This window comes from Sturnus vulgaris, chromosome 1 (assembly GCF_052056855.1).
Source record: "Sturnus vulgaris isolate bStuVul1 chromosome 1, bStuVul1.hap1, whole genome shotgun sequence".
Lineage (NCBI taxonomy): Eukaryota > Metazoa > Chordata > Aves > Passeriformes > Sturnidae > Sturnus > Sturnus vulgaris.
Window position 1 is genome coordinate 145534697 of NC_142243.1, and position 19658 is coordinate 145554354.

The 19658-nt window shown below is 38.5% G+C and overlaps 1 protein-coding gene across 2 annotated transcripts in view; it reads left to right on the forward strand.

Moving 5' to 3' along the window:
* The first annotated feature begins 8 nt into the window (after nucleotides 1-8).
* NSMCE2 (NSE2 SUMO ligase component of SMC5/6 complex) overlaps nucleotides 9-19658 on the forward strand; it is a 125877-nt gene continuing 106227 nt past the window's right edge. The window contains exons 1-2 of one of the 2 annotated variants that reach the window (XM_088179197.1): nucleotides 9-123; nucleotides 3608-3755. In XM_088179197.1, the coding sequence (XP_088035323.1) occupies nucleotides 3623-3755 (133 nt within the window). In that variant the 5' untranslated portion in view covers nucleotides 9-123; nucleotides 3608-3622. Of the gene's footprint in view, nucleotides 124-3607; nucleotides 3756-10023; nucleotides 10074-19658 lie in introns of those variants that run through there. The other variant, XM_088179200.1, reaches the window with a different exon arrangement.

The window sequence follows — 19658 nt, forward strand, 5'->3', positions numbered from 1 at the left end:
CCGGCTGATGAGGCGGTTCCGCCTGCCCCGGTGCCCGGCGCTACCGCCCGCCTGCCTCTACCGCCGGGAGAGCGGCGTGGGGCCGCCCTCCGGACAGCCGCGCTCTCAGGCCGCGGGGACGAGGTGAGCAGCGGCCGCTGGCGAGGGTTGCTGTCCCCGCTGGCCCCGACCCCTCCGCGGGCGAGGGCAGCGCTCCTGGCCGGGGCGAGGGCCATGTCCCTCCGTGCGGGGCTGCTCGCCCTGCCCGGCCTGCCCTGCCCCGGGGAGGCGGCGGGAGGGCCTGGGAGCGCTCCTGGAGCGGAGCTTCCTGCTCGGCCGGCGCTGCTCCCCACGGCCGGACAGGGAACGATCGTGTCCCTGCGGCAGCTCATCACCCGGTGAACCTGGGGCTGGACTCTGATGCTGCTCCTACACCTGAAGGGCTGCTGTTACAGAAGCAAATAATATTTTATTGTTACCTCTGGTTCGTAGTTTGAGATACTGAAGCACAGAAAAGTCGTAGAAACTTGTCATAAAAGTTTAGGTCAATTCCTCAAATATTTAAAACAGAAGCAGAATATAAACTGTACGTTTTTTTTGTTCTTTATCCTGTCTGGACCATTTGATCACTTGGTGAAAAAAAAAATGCCCTCGATAGTCTCCCATTCAGCACGGAGTTTGCTGGTTGTGTTTTCCAGAAGTGAGGGGGCTGGGGGTTGTTAATGGTAAATGCTTTGATGCACCCCTTGAAGAACTTCCTGGCAGAAAACTGTGTTAGAAACACAGCAGTGAAACCACTTCCAGCGAGGAATGCGCCCCTCCTTTGGAACACAGAATGGACAGCTCCAAGCTGAAGTTGAAGAATTCACTTAGAAAGTTCAAGAGTGAAATCCTTGCCTTGGGATCTGTAGGAGACCTGAGGAACTGGCTCAAAGCCAGCTGGGAAGTGGTGGGGGAGCGGGGCCTGCTACCCCAGAAGTGGCAGAGCATAGAAGTTAAAAGTAATGTGCCAAACACTCTACTACCAGGGGTTTAGAAGCTGCTGAGACAGTGCTGGATCCTGGGGTGGTGACCACCTACCTTTCTCTCTCCATTTTCTTTTCCTTTCTCTGGTATTCTTACACCTTCTTCTCAAAATATGTTGTAAGCTGGACTGAAAATTCTGGTGTCTTCTTGTGTCCGGAGAAGTTAAAGTTTGCTGAGCTGAAGTTTGAGAAGTGCCTTATTTTGTCTGGATGTTTTAAAATTTGCCGAGTACCTTAGTCCGCTTGAAAGTTCTAAAGTTTGCAAGTAAAAGTTGTTATTGAGTCTCCTGGTAATTTGGTTGTTTTTCCCTGCACTGCCCAGGGTATATCCCACTGCCATCCCCTGAGCCTGTCAAGCAGGCTGGGGCATTACTGGATTGTAACCATTGTCTAAGAAAAATAATCTTTTATTAAAAAACAAAAAGAAGAAAATTTATCCAAAAGAAATTACTTTCCAAAAGACAGATTGAGATCAAACTACCACTGCAATGATATGATTTAATGCCATAACCAGTAACTCTGCTCCTGTATAGTTTGCTTAGGAGAATGTAGGAGCCTTTTTAACTTTTCACTGTTGTTTTTTTTTTCAGATTCCTGCTTTCACAGTGTGTATCTTTGAAATTTCCAAAAGAACAGCAGGCTTTCTCAGTGAGATTTAACGAGTTCAAGAGGGGAATTAGGCTCTTTGTTAACTTTGGTACATAAAATGGGCTCAGAATGATAAAGCTGCTAACATGATTTTATGTCACTATTCAATAGTGTGTTTTGAGGTTCTATGCAAACAGTCTAGCTAAGATGGCAAACAAGTACTTTTAAAAAACTGAAATAATATGCTAGCTGAAGGAATTTGTTATTAAATCTTCAAGAGCATCATTTTTCTTTACTTTCAGGGAGTTCTATAAGGAACTTTTCCCTTGTCTTCTGTTGTCAGTTTGACAACCAGTAAAGATCTCTAATGATAGTAGTCACAGTCTTCTGTCAGGGAGAGCATGAGCTGACATAACAAGAGGTGTAGTTGAAGCCTGCTGCATCTGTGGAGAGATGCACCTTTAGAAAGGGATAGAGAGGAAGACAAATTTGGGTGTAATTAAGAAGCTCAATTTGTGGTGAGGTTGAACTGTTGTTAAAATGTTGCTGGAAGCACATGACCTAAAGATGGTGTACTAAAAGACAGTATTGACTGGCCAAGCACATTTTATAAATGGAAAAAAGGGAAAATTATAGGAAATAAACATTAGGAGACAGCAGGTATTCAGATCTCATAGTCTGTGTGGTACCTGTGGCAATGTTGTTCAGGTTAGGGGGAGCACAAGGTGTAGTTCTGGAGTCTCAGGGAAAGCCGTAGAGAGATACAGCCTTAGGAATACAAAGCTTGGGAAAAAGCATTGTGCTTTCTATTTAGATGTTTTCCAGATTGCTGTTGGATTATAGCCTGTTAAAGGCTGTTATTGATAGAACATCTCTTCCTCTTCTGGTATACCCCAAATTTGTTTGTGGATTCTGCTCTCTATCTCCCCCAATGGCATTTTGATATAGTCCTTGAATATACTAGTTATTCTTTATGTGGACTAATGCAGTATTTCTGTCTATCTAACAGTTCTGCTTTTATGTGTCTATTTTTCTTTTTTTTTCTTTTTTTTTTTTTTTTTTTTTTTTGGTGTATCTAAAGCTGAAACAGAATTTTTCTAATCTGCAACTTGAAGTATAAAATTCTGCACACCAGGTTCATGTTTCTCACAGTAGCTACATGTTATCTGAGTGGGTTATGGCAAAGCATGAAGAAGGAAGAGCAGAAATTGGAGGTTTTTAGAAGAAACCGATGGATGTGAGCAGTGTGGATAGGCACAGCATAAGTAAAAATACTTGAAGGTTCTATTAATAACAGAGCAGCTAATCCCCACAAGGGTGTAGGCTGTGGGTGTGTACTGAAGAGCCAGAGGGTGGTAAGGAAGACAAACAATGGTACCTGTGTGACTTTATTTCGTGCTAATGGAATATGGGTACCAAAAGTTTGTAGCATCTTTGGCAGAAGTAGGCAGCATTTTTAAAGTGGGCTTTTACTTAAAAATGGTGCTAGATGTTTTACTCTTAAGTATATTCTTAGTAGAGTGGCCCTTGGTTAGATTATTTTTTCCAAGAGCCAACTGCTGGTGAAACTAAATTGAAGGTGAGAAATTAAATTTCTTCCTAGCCCAATTGATTATATGCCTAGATAACCCAGACAAGTTTTTGGGCATGTGGGCTCTTTTGGATCTTCTTTTGTATCTGAAATAGAGCAGTAGTCTTCAAGCAGACAATTGTGGAGTTTAAACTTCACTGTGGTTTAGAGGTAGAAATGAGCAGAGGAAAACTGCCTGTTGCTTTTAGTGGAGTAGAATTGCTTAATACTGAATAGGAGGTGAATTGAAAACCTGTGATGAATTGCACTTCCACTGAAATTACTGACATCTTAGGAGCTAAGTTTTCTTAGCTCCCCAATGCTTCAGTGATTCTCTTGACACTGCTTTATGTTTAGCTATCTATTAGAACTTATATTAGAACTTTTCTTTCCCAAATTCTTTGTATGCAAACTGCTTTTAATATGTTCTCCCTGTTATTTCTAGAGTAACAATTTCAAGATGTCAGGTGGTCCAAGAATCTCGTTCAATGCAATTGATTCTGCTCTTTCTTCTTTGAAAAACTGCCAGTCCTACATCAACTCTGGAATGGATGTGGCTACTCAGGTTGCCCTTGACCTTGTGGAAAGTTTCAGTAAGTATATTTTCTCTTGTATTGTGTCCTGAATCTAACAGATGTCTCAGACCTATGTATTTTGACTTAGTTACTGTTAATATCAATCTTTATTATAGCTCTTCTGGCTTGGCCAGGGTGCTTTCATTACAATCATTTCACTTAAATGAAAAATTCATTTAAATGATAAATTCAGTGAAAATATAAATACCTGGCAAACATTGTCCCTGCTTCTGTGACACTCAAGACTAATTGTGTTCCAGTGGTTGTTACCCTACAGCTTTGTAGAAACTTTATGAATGAGATGGAGAAGGCCCCTTAAGTGGGTGAATAAAGTGAATTTTCGTTCTCATACTGCTTCTTTGTGTGTTTTTATTTGACATTCAGGGAAAAATATATTAAAATAATGGTAAAGATTTTGAATATGAAGGTTAGGGGATATCTGTTAGGCGTTACAGTTTTTTTAAATGATGTCTCTCCTGAAAATCAGACCTTTTTTAGGGTGCTTCAGTTTGGACATTTGCAAAGTGGGGTACTTTAAATCTAATTACTGCTGACAGACTTATAATTGCTATTTCACAATAAAAGGAGCACTGCAAAGCTATTTTTCAACGACAAACATTAGCTGACCCATTTCCTTATCTTAGATCTGTGTTAATGTTGTCACTAGGGAAAAATAAGAACTTTAAAGCTCCAAACCCCTGATAGTTTTAATAGAGTGGAGAGCAGTGATCTTCTGAAAGAAAAGCTCTGCTGTTCATTATAAATCTTACACTCGACTAAGCCAAGGATTACGTACAATTAAGATTTATATTTTTGTCATTGTCTAGTGTCATAGTTCTCCTTCACCTTTTTATCCATCCTATGTCAGACAATTGACATGTCATTTCTAGCAGAAAGGGGAAATGGAAAACTTGTCTGTACAGTCACCTGGGGATTCCCTTTGACATAAAACTCGTGTAACCAGTTCCATTTCCCCTCTTTTAGCAGTCACCATCTCTCCTACTTTGTCATAAGCAATAAATGGAAATACATTGAATGTACTGAATTCTTTCACCTCCAAGATCACAGAAATTAATTATTTATACAAAAACTGAAAGTTTTTATTGATTTCACTTTTCAGTAGGAGCTCCTGTTGCATTCCCATTAGGAGGCATGGAAGGCAACTTAAGCTCAACTGTGCAGTTCTGCAGCTGCAAGTCTGTGCCTTGTACTCCTAGATGTCTCTTCCTCATTTACCTGCTTGTGACACATTAATTAAAAGCTTGAAATTATTTTGTTCATTTAACTCTGTAACCAAAAGGACCCTTTTTAGCATTCTGTCCTGAGAGGAGGAGATTACTCCTCATGAAATACCTGGTTACAGTTAAGTTACATCATGTGACTGGAAAACAACTCTTACCCAGACCATTTTATTCTAGCAGAGGCAACTTTCCTGTTGAATCATGGTTATAGAATTATCAAGCATAATCTATTGTCATAGTCCATCTCATTACACTACAGAGAAGGTATTCCTTTTTAGGATTTGTAGGTCATACTTCTTTGGTCTGGTGTTCCCAAATTACATTTTCACCTACAACAGATATCTTCTTCACTTACACCTTTCCTTGCAGATGTATTTACATGGAATGAACAAATAGTGAAGGTCGTCACTTTCGTAAGGTTTGGTTTTCATTCCCCTGACTGCTCTGCTTGGACTTCATATTCTTGTGCTCCTTACAGAATGCCATCAGGAAGGATACTGGGTTTCTGTGGCATGACATACTTTGGTAAACTCTCAGTGTTTTAGAATTAGCATAATCTGATCTGCTGGACTTGACTGTTCAGCTCTTACCTCCAGCTTTCAGGTGGCAATTTCTGTTTCTAGAGCTGTTGCTCATCTATCCTACTTTGCCTTCATGTTTGGAGGTAAAATACTAATTTAATTTTGAGACAGAGTTAGATAATATATTTCTGTGTTCTTACTCTCTCATTTGCAGTTTGCTTTAATTTCCTTTGCAAAATTTGACTGTCCAGATTCTGACAGGTTTCATTGCCAGGCTTTGTGGAAGCAAGGAATTCTGTTACAACTGTTTATTTTAGTTTACAAGCACTTTTTCTGTGGGTTTATTTTGTTCCTTTAGTCTTTCATAATGGACAATGCTGTTCTTTATGGATAATAATTAAATTTTTCATAGCAAGTACATGACAAAAATTGCATTTACTGCTTAAGATAATTTAAAAGACAGCAAAGTTAGTTTAGTGAGTGATTTTTCCTCTCTTAATTCCTGTTCTCCACAAACAAAATCCTGAAAACATTTACTGCTAAATGCATTTATTAAATGTTTATTTTGTTCTACTCCTGTATAGGTTTATGAAAAGAAATTACTTGTGTTCATTATTTGGGTCAGGCATTGCTCATTTATGAAAGTGTACAATCTCTACAAAACTAAGTCTGTTTATTATTAATAAGGCTATTATTAATAATAGCAGTGTGCAGAATAATTTGAATGTATCTGATCACAAAAACCTCTTATTTTTTGTTGATGTCCATGAAGTTAAATTATTGATTAATATCTCCCTGTCAATAGAGAACCTGCTGACTTTTAGCATTGAACATTGGTGTTATGAGCATGTGCTGGCAAAGAGACAGAATTTTAAAAGATCCTGGAAGGGGTTAAGGATCTGTATCAGAAGTGAAAATTAGTTTCAGCAAACTGAATGTGAAAGGGAAACAGCTAATTTAAAAGCTCATTTTATTTAATGAGTGAAAAAGAAAGAGAAATATTTTTTCCTTCTCAGTCTTTCTGCTGATTATCTTTTAGATACTGACACTGTCTAATGGTTGTATTTTTCTCTTCTTTAAAGAATACTCATGTTGTATAGAAGCATTTTGAAAAGCTACTCTATAAATAAATGATGTGAGCAGAAAACCAGACTGTGCACTTAGTTTCATGTCCTGCCTATGCTCAGAATACTCTTGGACATTCTGTGGCCCAGGCTAGTAAAATACTAAAGGAAAGGACACACTGATATTCATGAGTGGTTCACCAGCCTTCCAAAGGTCTGATTATTTTAAAGCTAAAGTACATGTTACATCCTTTGCTGGATTGGAGACCTAATCGATTGGAGAATTTGAAGATGGCACTGTTCAAAATCAGTTATCATGCAAGTAAAATCATCTCAGGTCTACTGTAATTTGCATCTTTCTAAATCTTGCCTCATTCTGTTTTTGAGCTTTAGTAGTGTCATTGCAGAAAGAGAATTCATTAAGTCACTTGTCACATGTACTGGTTTGGCAACATCTCTGAATTGTAATGCTCTGAGTATTGAACTTTAAGCCTTGTGTTGACACCTCTGCACACAGAGGAACAGCTGTTTGCACTGCTAATTTGACTTCTCTTGGTTGCTGAACTGTCTTTACTTACCTACTTGGAGTAGTTCTATAGAGTTAGAAAACATTGATGGACATCCATGTCAAATACTTGAATGATAAATTTTATTCTCTGTTTTTGGAATTAGTGAAACCTGTGATTCCATGTTGACTGATGTGCTGATTATGGTAAGAATATGCTGGCCCAGGACAAATCTGTCATACCCATGACAGACATCCATTCCCAGCTCTGCTCAAAATTTTTGGATGTAAATTTGGTCAGCTTGCTGAGGATGGCAGTTTCAAGTGACTCTTCAGCAGAACTTTCTCAAGAATGTTGGATTGTAAAGTATGGAGAGCTGTGGGTATTGGAATGAAGAAGTCTAATTCATGGTCATCTCCAGGCTTCCAGTCCAACAGCTGCTCTTTAAATGGGGTGTTACTTTTGTCTGGGCTGGAGTCCAAGCTGGGAGGATTATCCAGTACAAATGGGAAATAACTGGGAGGTCTGGAGAGTATACTAACTACAGACAAGATAAGAATTTCTTAGCATAAAACTTTTGAAGAGCATTTTGAAGAATGAACAGTTAGGGTTTTCTCTCATTAGCTGAATGGGTTTTCTAGTAGAAAGCGAGATGCTTCCTTGGTGTCTGGGAAATTCCTCCAACCACACATCACTTTCCCAGTGTGAAGTGTAGAGGCCATGAAGTGTGGAATAGCTGTTTTTGGGAAGCACTTAGTGCAGGTGAATTCTAATCTTACTTGAGGGAAAAAGCTACCTCTTCTTCAAAAACTTGCTGAAAATGTCATGGTCAGCTGCTGCCCATGACTGTTTGCCATCTGTATTGCATAGCAGTGATCTTCCTGTAGCGCTATCAGGATCTGCTTGAGAATTCCTTACCATCCTTTGAAGGGTTTTTCTGCTCACCACTGTGTACAGAACAGGCCCAGGGGTCTTAAAAATGTTAGTGATACAATTCTTTGACATGTTCCCAGATTAGAGCTACAGCTCCGACTTCTTTCTTTTCTGCTCATTACATAATCTGCTCCTTCTGCCAGCAGTTTACCTCACTTCTATCTGCTTACCCCATTTGTCTGTTCCCCTTGTCCCAGGGCTCCCTCTGTGCTTTTCTTCAGGTGTTCTTCGTGTGCAGTGTGCTGCACTGCATCTCATATGTGCAATGTCCTCCTTTTCTGACTACTTTCTCCTCTCCAGCTTACTGAGATCCACTTGTTTCATCATGTCTGTTCAGTACTAGTTAAACAGTAGTTGGTAATGTAGGATCTTCTTTCCATGTGGATTTAACCCTGGGGGATTAGCACATTACTTTGACTTATCTCACTGCTCACTTAGAGTTTTAACAAGAACAACTCTAAACATTGCTGAGGGTTATTGACATAGGAAGAAGAGTGGAGCATACAGACGTGGTGGTTAGCCTTGTTTATGCAGTTATTGCTAGTATGTGGTTGGATGAATTTATATGGAATATCCACTATTCTTTGCAGTGACTTTCTAAACCCATTGCAGCAGCCTAAAACAGACTTGAACATTCTAAGTTTGTTCATCCCTGAGAGAGGGGCCCTTTCCATTTAAGTTTCTCTGTCATTGACCTAAAACTTCTACTTGGAATGGTATAAACTCCAGTCTGAAAATGGACTCTGTAGCTGTGCTTGAATATCAAATGATTTGGTTAATTCGTTTTCTTTGTTCCTTTTTTTCCCCTAGCTTATTTTTCCTTGGAAATTCAAATGCCGGATTCCTGCAGTATCATACCATAACATGAATCTTGACATTGACAAAGTTCTTGTGCATGAAATGACTATGATGTAATTGTTTTGGGATCCAGAAATCAACGTGTTGACACCTGTGCTTCTAAAATGCTTATAGTCTCTTAGTTTCCCTGATGTCAGAGATCATTATGCTTCATAAAAATGATCGAAACATAAGGTACTTGTCCTGAGAACGGGCTGTAGCAAATAGGCTGGAATGACTCTTTGTGACTTGCTTGTGTAAGAGGTGTGAGCATGAAGGTCCTCTGACTAAAGAAATAAGCAGGATAAACTTTGCCTTGCTGCCCTGTTCTTGTCCAGGCAAGATAAGCTGTGTTGAGATGTCTTCTTGCACATCTACCTTCTATCACATACCAACAGTGGTTTGGCCAGGTCTCCACATCACAGTGGCCTCGTAATGGTCGAAGCTGTGGTCTGTGTTGCAGGGACTGTTCATGAGAAATCAGACCTTGGTTTTCACACTTAGGTCCATATATCTGTGAAGGTGCTCATGAGAAGAAAGTAGCAAACAGTTTTATATGCACTCTAGGAATACAGTTTTTTTTCTTATTGGAGAACCTAAGTGTAGATTTTCTTTTTCTTTTTTCTTGTTAGAGAATATAAATCTAGAATGTCAGTCCATCCTGGAGATAAATGTCTTTTCAGGGACACTTGCTATACAAGAAATGTTTTCTAGTTATGAGGAGGTATTGTAGAAAATGAGGAGAGGCCAATGATATGTGAAGTTCATCCTTCTGTGTTAGACTCTGCCAGATGCTTCCTGTGAAGCTGTAAGAATTCCCTCATGATACCATGCTGTTCACAGAGGAAGTTTTATTCTACTCCCAGGTTTTTCTCTGCCAGAAGCTGTTTGTTCACTGCTCTGCTTTGTTGCTACACCAGTGTCTGTGATGCTAATTGGTGACATGCACAAACTCAGTGTAGGCACCAAAATTACATCTTTCTTGGGGAAGTTCTTTTCCTGTTGTCTGAAGTAAGCTTTTATTTTGTGGTATGGGAAATAAAATGTTCCAGATTCCCTTTCTCAAAAATACTAATTTTGCTTTCCTTCAAATCCCTCGCTTAAGATGAATCATTTTAGGAAAGATGTGCTTTTAATCTTAACTGATGCTTCTCTTGTGCTGTTCTTCTTGTATTGTTTTACAGGTATTTAACCTTTCAACTAACAATGACAAAGATATGTTTTCTTGAAGTATGTAAGTACATGGTACTACACTTGGAGTATTTCTTCAAGTAATTTTATTCTTTGAAACAAGAAAGACTAGTTGAGTTCTTGTGAAATGCTGTTCTGAAAACAAAGTTGCATTTTTTTTCACTGTGCTCTGCGGTCAATATAAAAATTTTGACAAGAGAGTTGGATTGTTATTTTTTTTTTCTAGCTCTCTTTACTTACATTGTTTATATTGAGCACTCATGAGCCAATTGCTGGAACACACTGGTTGATTCTGGAAGCTGTTCTTCAAAGAAGTGCCCCAAAAAATGGAGAATTTGGAAATGTGCCTTGTTTCAAAATCTGGAAAAATATGATTTGTAATGAAAAATTTTTGTTCTTTTATATTTATCCAAAACCACTCTGACTGTAGTCTGTAATCTTTCAAAGTGGGAAGAAACAAATATGTAGTGCTGTTACTATTTCCTAGCTGTAATTTTGACTGCAAGAACACTGTGCAGTGAGGGGAAAGTAGCTATATTAAGCTGTAATAAGCTATATTAAGCAGCTCTATTATTGTCTTAAGCACCATGCTTTTGTTCTGATAGCTCTTTTTCAGTTTGGGTGCTCTTTAAACTGGGTGCATAACTTCAGCACTTCGAAGGCTAGAGAAACCCTTTAGGTGGCAGCAGAGGCTTTCCTTTTTGCTTCACCTGCAGTGGCACTCTGGAGCTCACTCCTAGAATGGATCTAGAGGTGTTGGTGCCTTATCACTGTACTCTTGCATTTAGTGACAATAAAATATAAGTGGAGGATTAAGATGAATAGAAAGAGAATTTATATTATCAGATCAATACAGATCATTGCATTTTATACATTTATTCTTGCATGAATCTGCTATGTTGTGGTTGATAGAGAGAGTGTCATTCAGAGTGAAATGCTTGATTTAAAATTTAGCTGGCTGGATAACTGTCCTTAGTGTGTTCTCATGGAAATGTACTGACAGCGTGCACCTGAGCAGAAGGTCAGAGCTGTGTAGGGGTTTTGTCAGAGAATTTTCGTGTATTCAGATGAAAACCCCACAGTTTAATTAACAGATTTTTGGTAGGTGGTATTTACATAGTGTCTCATGTCAAATACATGCATATGTATGTGTGAATATTTATTCAATTTTCTTACGTATTTTTCTAAGGCAGTGGGTAGTTTTCTCCCCCAAAGGTCATTGTGAGTCAGAGAAATTTGCAGTCACCTGGTGGGTTACCTCATGTACCCATAGTTACTATAAATTTCTTTGTCCTAGACCTCATAAAATCTCAGTAGTCTTCAAAATAGATCATAAGTGGGATTTAAATGCTGTACAGACCTTTTTGGAGACCCTCTGTGCACTAGTGATGTTAACCTTGAGAGAATGAGTGAGCTTACAGCTGTGAGTTATAGGCTCGAAATTGCTGGGTGAGGTTCTTTGGCCTCTGCTATGCATGAGATCAGAACAGAATGATGCTGATGGTCTGTTCCAGTTTAGAAATACTATGAAGTACTGCAGAGGTCTTGTGTGGGCTCTTTAGCACAAAGATAAATCAACCTTTTTGAACAAAAGCCAAAGAGGAATATTTTATCTGAGTAATTTACGGTATGAAAATATTCTCTGCAGTATATAAATCTGTCATTTTCTTATCGTCGTATTTCTGCTACAGAAATGTGTCAGTAAGAAAATACTACTACCTCCTGCTTAAATGTAGAGGCATACAGTATATATAGAAAGCAGTGTGGGCTTTGAAGAACCCACTCTGAAGACCTTAATTTTTATCAATTTAAGTAGATTGGAATTTAGCTTTCGGTGTGCATAAATTGTGTGCATAAAAAATTAGGGAAGGAGGAGGAACCCAGCAAAGTAGAAAAAACCCTGGGGTTGGCAGCATTTAGAAAGATTAAGAATATAAAACAATTGTATTTCTTATCTTGATTCTTTCCACTAGGAAAAGATTTATCTGAGTAAAAAGTAAGCATTGTGCTGACATGTTCTCAGTGCTGGGTCAAAACATGAAAGAAGCCCTTACGTAGATGTGATCATTCTGAAACTTCATCCAGATCCCTATGAATAGACACAGGACGCTTTTCAACTTTTTTCCCCCTTTCTTTTCCTGTCTCTTTGTTCGTCTCTTCGAGAATTCAAGAACTTGTTACTAGTTTTTACCTTGGTTTTTTGATACTCAAGTAACTTTTTTTTGGTAAGTGAACATAGAATTAATTACTACAGTTTTTTAATACTTTCAGTCCAAAAAACAAACCCTCTCACTCAAATCCAAATTTTATTACATGTTTTATGAAATTTACACCAATGTTATATAGCACACTGATGCTCCAAAGAATGAGGATTGTAATACATACTGATTGAATTCCAGGAATTTAAAGGGGAATGTTTGCTTTTTCAGTTAGAATTGCGTGTAAGACTTTTGTGTTCCTTACTGACACTGAAATCTATGAAAAACACCATCCTTTGGAGTATTGGCAGGGATTGGTGGTCTGAATTGGAGCTTTAAAATATTTTAAATTATAATTTTCATGGATTATTTTGTTTTCCTTCTTATTTTGTTTACCATTTTCTCTGAAGAAGAATAGGAAACACATAATACTATTGTATGAATGAGATAAAATAACTCAGGTACTCTTGAGTCTAATTTTTCTGAGTCCTCAAGGCTGGGACTAACTGTGCTTTCAAACTGGCGTCACACTGTGGCCCTGAGGAAGATACTGGAGTTCATAAAACACTAATTTACCTTCTCTAAAAATGGTGTCAGGAATGTTTTGTGAGGATGTGTGAATATCTCCAACTCCTGTGTAGATACTCACTTCTGGTTTTGCTTATGTCATTTGTGCCTGGGGAAATTATGTTACAAGAGTCTAAAAATAATATGAATTGTCTGTAATGGTGGTAGGTGATTGGAAAAAGTAGGAGATAGGTAGCCAGGAAAAATATGTGTACAGGGGAAATAAAAGGCAGTAGAAAACAACAGGCCATCAAAGATATCATCCTTGCCTTTTGGTGAATTGACAAATAGGAAGTATCACAACTGTAGGTGTGATCCCACAATTACAGGTGATATGAAATGATTTGAACCATTTGAACTAAAATACACACAGGGAACTAAGTGAAGATTTGCACTTAGATGAAGTTTATGAATAGACCCACCACCATGTCTACTGGAGGGTAGTCTGTTGTTTATTAGTGGGATAATACTATGTGAAGAGAGAAAATTTTACACTGATTCAAAAAATATGCTACTAGAACTGCTTACAGAAAGAAAATTTAAAGTGAAACCCCCAGTTCAGCAGGAGGTCAACTGAAGAATCCATCCTATCTCTGAATAAACAGTTCAACAGTTGTGTTTTCTTTTGTGTTTCAGTTTTTAGGCACTGGATCTTACATTTCTATCAGATAATCTAAGAACCCAGTATGTTCCGAAATCTTCAAGATGGTTGTGGTAGTTCATGAGCAAGTCACCTTTAGCATCTTTAAATTCACAACTTGAGCTGCTTTAGTCAGTCTTGGTCTAAGTCCCACTTTCCAGGCATGAGTAATTTGTGTTGCTCTTTCTTTGGAATACTGAGAGAGCTTATTGAAGGACAATGCAATTAGCGGGATTTAGTCTCATGCTTGTTAAGAGTCCTTGCCTGAATTATATGATATATGCTGTTAAAGAGAGGGATACATCTGCCAGATTGTCAGCATACAGTTAGCCCCTACTTAAAAAACCCTAAAAACCAGAACAATCCCTCTTAGGCATTGAACAAGGGTCTGACTTTACTGATGAACAGCACACAGCACAACCTTTTCTGTAGGGCACTTAGTAACCACGTAACTGCTGTCCCTCACTCTGCCCAGCCACCCTCAGGCACGGTTTATGTTAGGTTAGTTCCCAAACTGTGCAGTACACAGCAGTTACTACTAATGACTGGGGAGCTTATGCTCTTTCTGTTATTGTTGTTTCAGTTTGGGTTTTTTTCTTACTAATAGACCTTTATGCCAATAAAACAAAACCAACAGCTACGAGTCTGTTAGAGCTGCTGTTTCATAAAAGGATGGGAGAATGTGAAAGGCAACCCCCAAAGATTGTGATCACTGGGAAGACAGCATTTGCACATAGAGAAAGAATCAAAAAGTTGGCTAGCAAGTGCTTAGGAAAAATAAGTGGGAATGGGGGAACTGGATGAGGAGGAATAGAAGGGGAGATGAATAAGTGGTAAAGAAACGTGTAATGAAGGACAAGGAAAAGTAAGAAATAAGAAAGCCACAGCAATAGGATTAGGCAGGACAGTATGCTGACCAGTCTCTAGATGACAAAATAGTCCTAATAGTGTTTCCATGTAAGCAACTTCTGTGGTTGCCACAAAGGTGTTAGCTTTTACAAAAGGGAAGAGTATTCTAGCATATAAATGGAAGGAAAAGTGGTCCATGTGGATGAAAATGAGAAGATAGATGTGGTCATTCCTATTAGTCCCATGCTAGAGCTGTTCAGCATATGTGTGTGTGAACCTTTTTGCCTTTTTGACATTATTAACAGATAATATAGAGTGCTCTGAAATACGTATGTGCAGTAGCACTAAATAAAAGGTGACAATGTCAAACTGCTCCCTAAATATCATTACATATAATGAACTTCCCTATTAAAAAAGACTTAACAAAAGGAGCCAGCTGGCTTAAGGAGAAGGTGGCAGATGAACAATTCAAAGAAGTGTTCACACATTAAGGAAGTAATTTTAACAGGCTTTCCCCAGACTGTAAGTGGGAATGGAATTATACATTGCATGTAAATGTCAAGTGACAATAATATCTTCTGAGTTAAATCAACCTTGCAACCTCTTTCCTATTTTTCTTCAGATGAATAAAGTTTAACTTGTGATTTCCTTACTAATCATCTTAGTAAGTAGTGGGTGAGTAGACATTTACGGCATGGGTAGATTAATGTGACATTTTCACAAGACTTCATTTTTTGAAGTATATTACTTGTGGGTGTGGATCTAATTCACAGCTGTTTTTGAGAGAATTAAGTATGCCATAGCTCATTCAATCAAATTCTATATTTTCTTTGTATTTTTAGATTTTTTCCATGTTGTTGGAGTTGTGTAGTCTGGTCTGATGTCTCAAGGTAATCAAGAATTTTGTGTACAGACTTGGCCCAATCACTTTAACAGAAAAACAGATTTTAAATTGAACAAAATTCAAAAACATATCAGTATAAAGGAGAGAAAATTCTCTCAACTAGAGCATGTTAGCCAAATCTCAACCATAGTCCTATGGTTCTGAATTTATTTTATTTTAATAACACAATGACTGATAGCTATGTCATAGTTTACCAGTTCTGTTTAAGTTGAAACAGAGGCAACTTTATACTTCTTATCTGGTTACAGAACATTTCCACATTCCGTTTCAATTTATATTCCTGTTTTGTTTTTTTTTTAAACTACCCTTTGAGAAGCCACAAGGCTCCTCAAGGCTCCTTAATTCCTACTATGGACAAAGATAACAGCATTATATAAAAAACATGCTGAGAGACTATCATCTGTGGTGTACTGTAAGCCATCAAATAAATTCCTGTTTCCTCTCAAAATCATAAATATTTGTGTGTATATAAGAGACCTAGGCAATACAGACTTGCATTGCTTTTTTTTTTTGTACAGAGACACATTTTCCACATGATAAGAAAGTAGCAGCTCCTTGTAATAGGACAAATTTTTTGTATGAATTTTGTGGGAAGTGAAATTTCAGCAATGGAAAGATTTTGCTCTGTCACTTACTAGAATTCAAGCAGCAGAATGAATGCCACATACCAGCAATTCATGCCAAAAAGAGGAGATCTGCCAATTCACAGAAGAGGTTTTATGCAAAGGAAGCCTGCTAGAGGCACAAAGAAGTGCTGGTTTTCATTACACTTAAAGTTTGTGTGCAGTCTGTGCCTTTGCCTTGTCTGTGTAAGAGGATTATGTGGGTTGTTGGTTTTTTTGTTTTCTTTTTTTGTGTTGGGGTTTTTTTGGTCATTTGGGGTTTTTTTGGTCATTTTGAGGAATTATGGGCTCTGAAAGCACTAGCTTTCGTACTGTGGCATGGTTAGCCCTTTAAGTGCTGTATCAATATGTGATTCATGCTGAATTGGATAATTTTCATGGGGAACATCACCTGACTTTTGCTTGCATGAGACACTGGTTTTCTACATTCCTTTAGTTTAACCTTGACTGTGTTCTGTCTGACAATTCTCTTCAGCCGAAACTGGAAAATACCCAAAGCACATGGAAGCATCTGCATTCTCAAAAATTAACTTTGGGGATGATACTCATATCAATTTTTACTAACCTTCACATTTCTGAGAAGCTTACAGATCAGTGTTTCTGATTTTAAAACGCCGAACTTTTTATTGTCAGCTGTATATTATGAATCTGATTTGTCTTTTGTTTATTCATTTATGTATGTGGACCAGTGTCAGCTCTGTTTTGAGACTTCACTGCTTTGTTCACAGTGGGGCAAAACTTTGGAGTTGCTGCCAGCCAGATTTGTCTCAAAAGCTTCTTATAAAACCAGATTGTTTTCCCACCCTGAGCTTGCTGCTCAGCTGCAGTGCAGCCAATGCCCCAGCTGGTTAGCAAAAGAGCAGTCATGCTCTGTCTGGGGCTACAGATAACCTTTTATGAATTCTGAAGTCAGGAATGGCAAGGGTTATAGAAGCAGAAATATCAAAATTTAGATTGGGAGGCTGTGTGGGTTCAGAGAAAAAAAGTTTTAAAGCATCTAATCAAAATACTGGGCATTGAAAAACCAGACATATTTTGGCATTTTTCCTCCCCCATCTGTTTCATTTTGAGTTGGTAATGTTAACATTTAAGTGTTTGATGAGTATTCGTTTGTGTCTGCATGAAGCTGATGCAGTTGGATGTGGAATCTTAGCTTGGATCCTATGGGATTTTTGTGTGTGTGAATGTAACTATGACCACTGAACTGAAATAAGACAGTGATGGGGATTATCCTGGTCTTACCTTCCTGTTTGCTATGTGTTCTGTTGCTTTCCCTTGTACCAGGGCTCTTGCCCACTGTGACCTGCTCGTGAGGCTTTGTGTGCCCTGCAGAGAGCGGCAGGTCACTGAGCTTTGGTGGCACTTTGGTGGGCGCTCAGCTTTGCTTTGTGCAAAAACAAAACTTTTTTTTTGTGCACAGCAGCAGGACTGACTCGTGTGCAGTGAGGGGCTGAGGGTGTGACTTGTGCACAACACAGCTCTCAGTCACGTTGGAAGATGACTGTCCCCTGCTCTGTCCCCTGCTCTGTCCCAGGTCATGGCACCGTGTCCGGCCAGGACACTGCTGATGCACCATGGGGCTCCTGTTTCCTGTAGTGCCACAAGTCTGAAATTAGATTTCAGCTCGGATGTAGCTGCATCAGACTCAGATACTACTGTAGCTTAAGCCCAGGACCAAGACAGCTACATTTACTGAAACATTACAGTGATTAAATAAACTCTGATGAGGGCTCGTTAGCTCTGAGCTAGGCTGCCTCCAGAGAGGTAATGTTTCTGAGAATTTTGGAGGTCTTGGGTGAAAAGGGCTTGTTTTCCTATCTTACTGATATTTTTTTTCTGAAAAGTCTTTCTAACCCATTTCCTGTTTTCCCCTAAATGGAGGAAATTCTAAGTCTACATTTACTTTAATGAAGGTCCTCTTTGAATGTGCTTCTCTAAGATGAGAAATATAATTGGTTCATTAACAGAAGCAAAGTTTTTCTTGTGAAAAGCCTAATGGTATTATTGACTGCTGGCTCATAACAATCATGCCTTTTATTAGAGACAGACTCGCACTTCACACTAAAATATTTGTTTTTCACCTGTCAGTGCAATTTAAAATATGAGAAGAATTGGGTTTTGGCAAGAGAAAGCATTATTACAGTTGATTTGTAAATAAAAGCTGCATGGATTATCTCTGTAGAATTCATAATGTGCCAGTAGAGATCTTGAGTAATACAGATGAAACTGTGCTTTAAAAAGATGTAACAAGTTAGAAATGAACTTGTTGGAATAATAAATACTTTGCAGATCTTCATTTCCAGGGGAAATGATACATTAAGCAGCCTGTGAGTCTTTTATAGAATGGTAAAGACTCATTAAAAGTCGTGAAATAAAATTCTTCATTTTAAATATCAGTTTTACAAAGTATTCTGAGAGATCAAAGAGTAGCAATTACAAGGCCTTAACAAATATTTTGCTGTTCCTTGTAAGGGAAAATATTTCAAGAAAATTTTTCCCAAATTCCAATGTTCCCTTATCAAGTTCTGAGAGGACAAATTGGGTAGAAGAATTAGAGTACTAAACCCCTTATTTTTTAGTATTCCCAGCTCTCACATCTCTCATTCTGAGGAAGGCAAGGTCAGCAATAGCTCAGGGCACTGAACCAGGCTCTGTTGTGTAGTGCAGACATTTCCATGCTTCCAGAGGCAAGAAGCATTTTGTTAGTCATAGGAAAATTCTTTCCCATTAAAATTAGTCGAAAATGTTGTTTGCAGCCTTAATTTTATCATATGTTAAAATCCACTGGGATGAGAGTGATATGTGAGAGTGTGTGTGTGTGTGTGTGTGTGTATTTGTAGGCATTTGTATTTTATATATATTGTATATATATTTAGGAAAACACGGGAGAGGTTTTTTATTACTATATGAGAGATCGGTCAGATTTCTTTGATAAGATAATATATGCCTTGTGCTTACTTTGAAAATACACAGGTGGGGTTCCTTTACCTTTTTCTTGGCAAACGAGTTGATTTAAGAAGTTCCCCTCCCCCCCATCTCCGCCCTGCTACAGTTTGCTACTCCCTTAATTGTAATGGTACAGCTGTTCTAATACCTGTACTTCTGTTTGGAGGACAGATTGCTATTTTCAATTTGAATTGTTTCATTAATCCCATTTCTAGTATGACCCTATGAAAGACTGTATTATCCTGGCTGATGGGCAGCAGAGGAGGAACATAAGAGGAACAGCAGGGATGAGTGCCTGGAGAAATGACCTGTGAAATTCACTCTGTTGCCAGAGAAAATGTATATGAATCTCAGCCTTGGTGTATTCTTGTTGCTTGTCTGTCAACATAACTTGTTTTTCTGTTCTTCTTGGGCTGTTGTGCTAGTGTTGAGGAATGCTGATTTACCCATTTGCTTAAGAGAGAACTGTAATTCTGGATGGATATCACAGTAATGCCAGGGAACTGGTACAGAATTATGGCAGTGCAGAACTTGCGTTGCTTCTCCAAACTATTGCATCTTGTAAATGCTTTCTCCTCCTTTCAGTCCTTCTGCTTACTAGTTATATTGTCTTTGTTAACTTTAAATTGGTCTTTCTGCAAAATGAAGTAGGCATTTATTGGTAAAATAAAGATTAACCTCACCATGACCTTGGAATTTAATAAGGAGAAAAGAGATGCTGGTCAAGTGCTGGTCTCTTTTGTCTGAACAGTGGGAAATAGTCTGGGAATTGTACAGGCCTTACTGTTTAGTCAAGAAAAAGGCCATTTTTGCTTGGGAAAATTGTGTGCATACTGCTTGTCTTCATGTCTTGGTGCTGCATGTGGCATCAAGTATAGAGCTTACAATAGCAAAAAATATG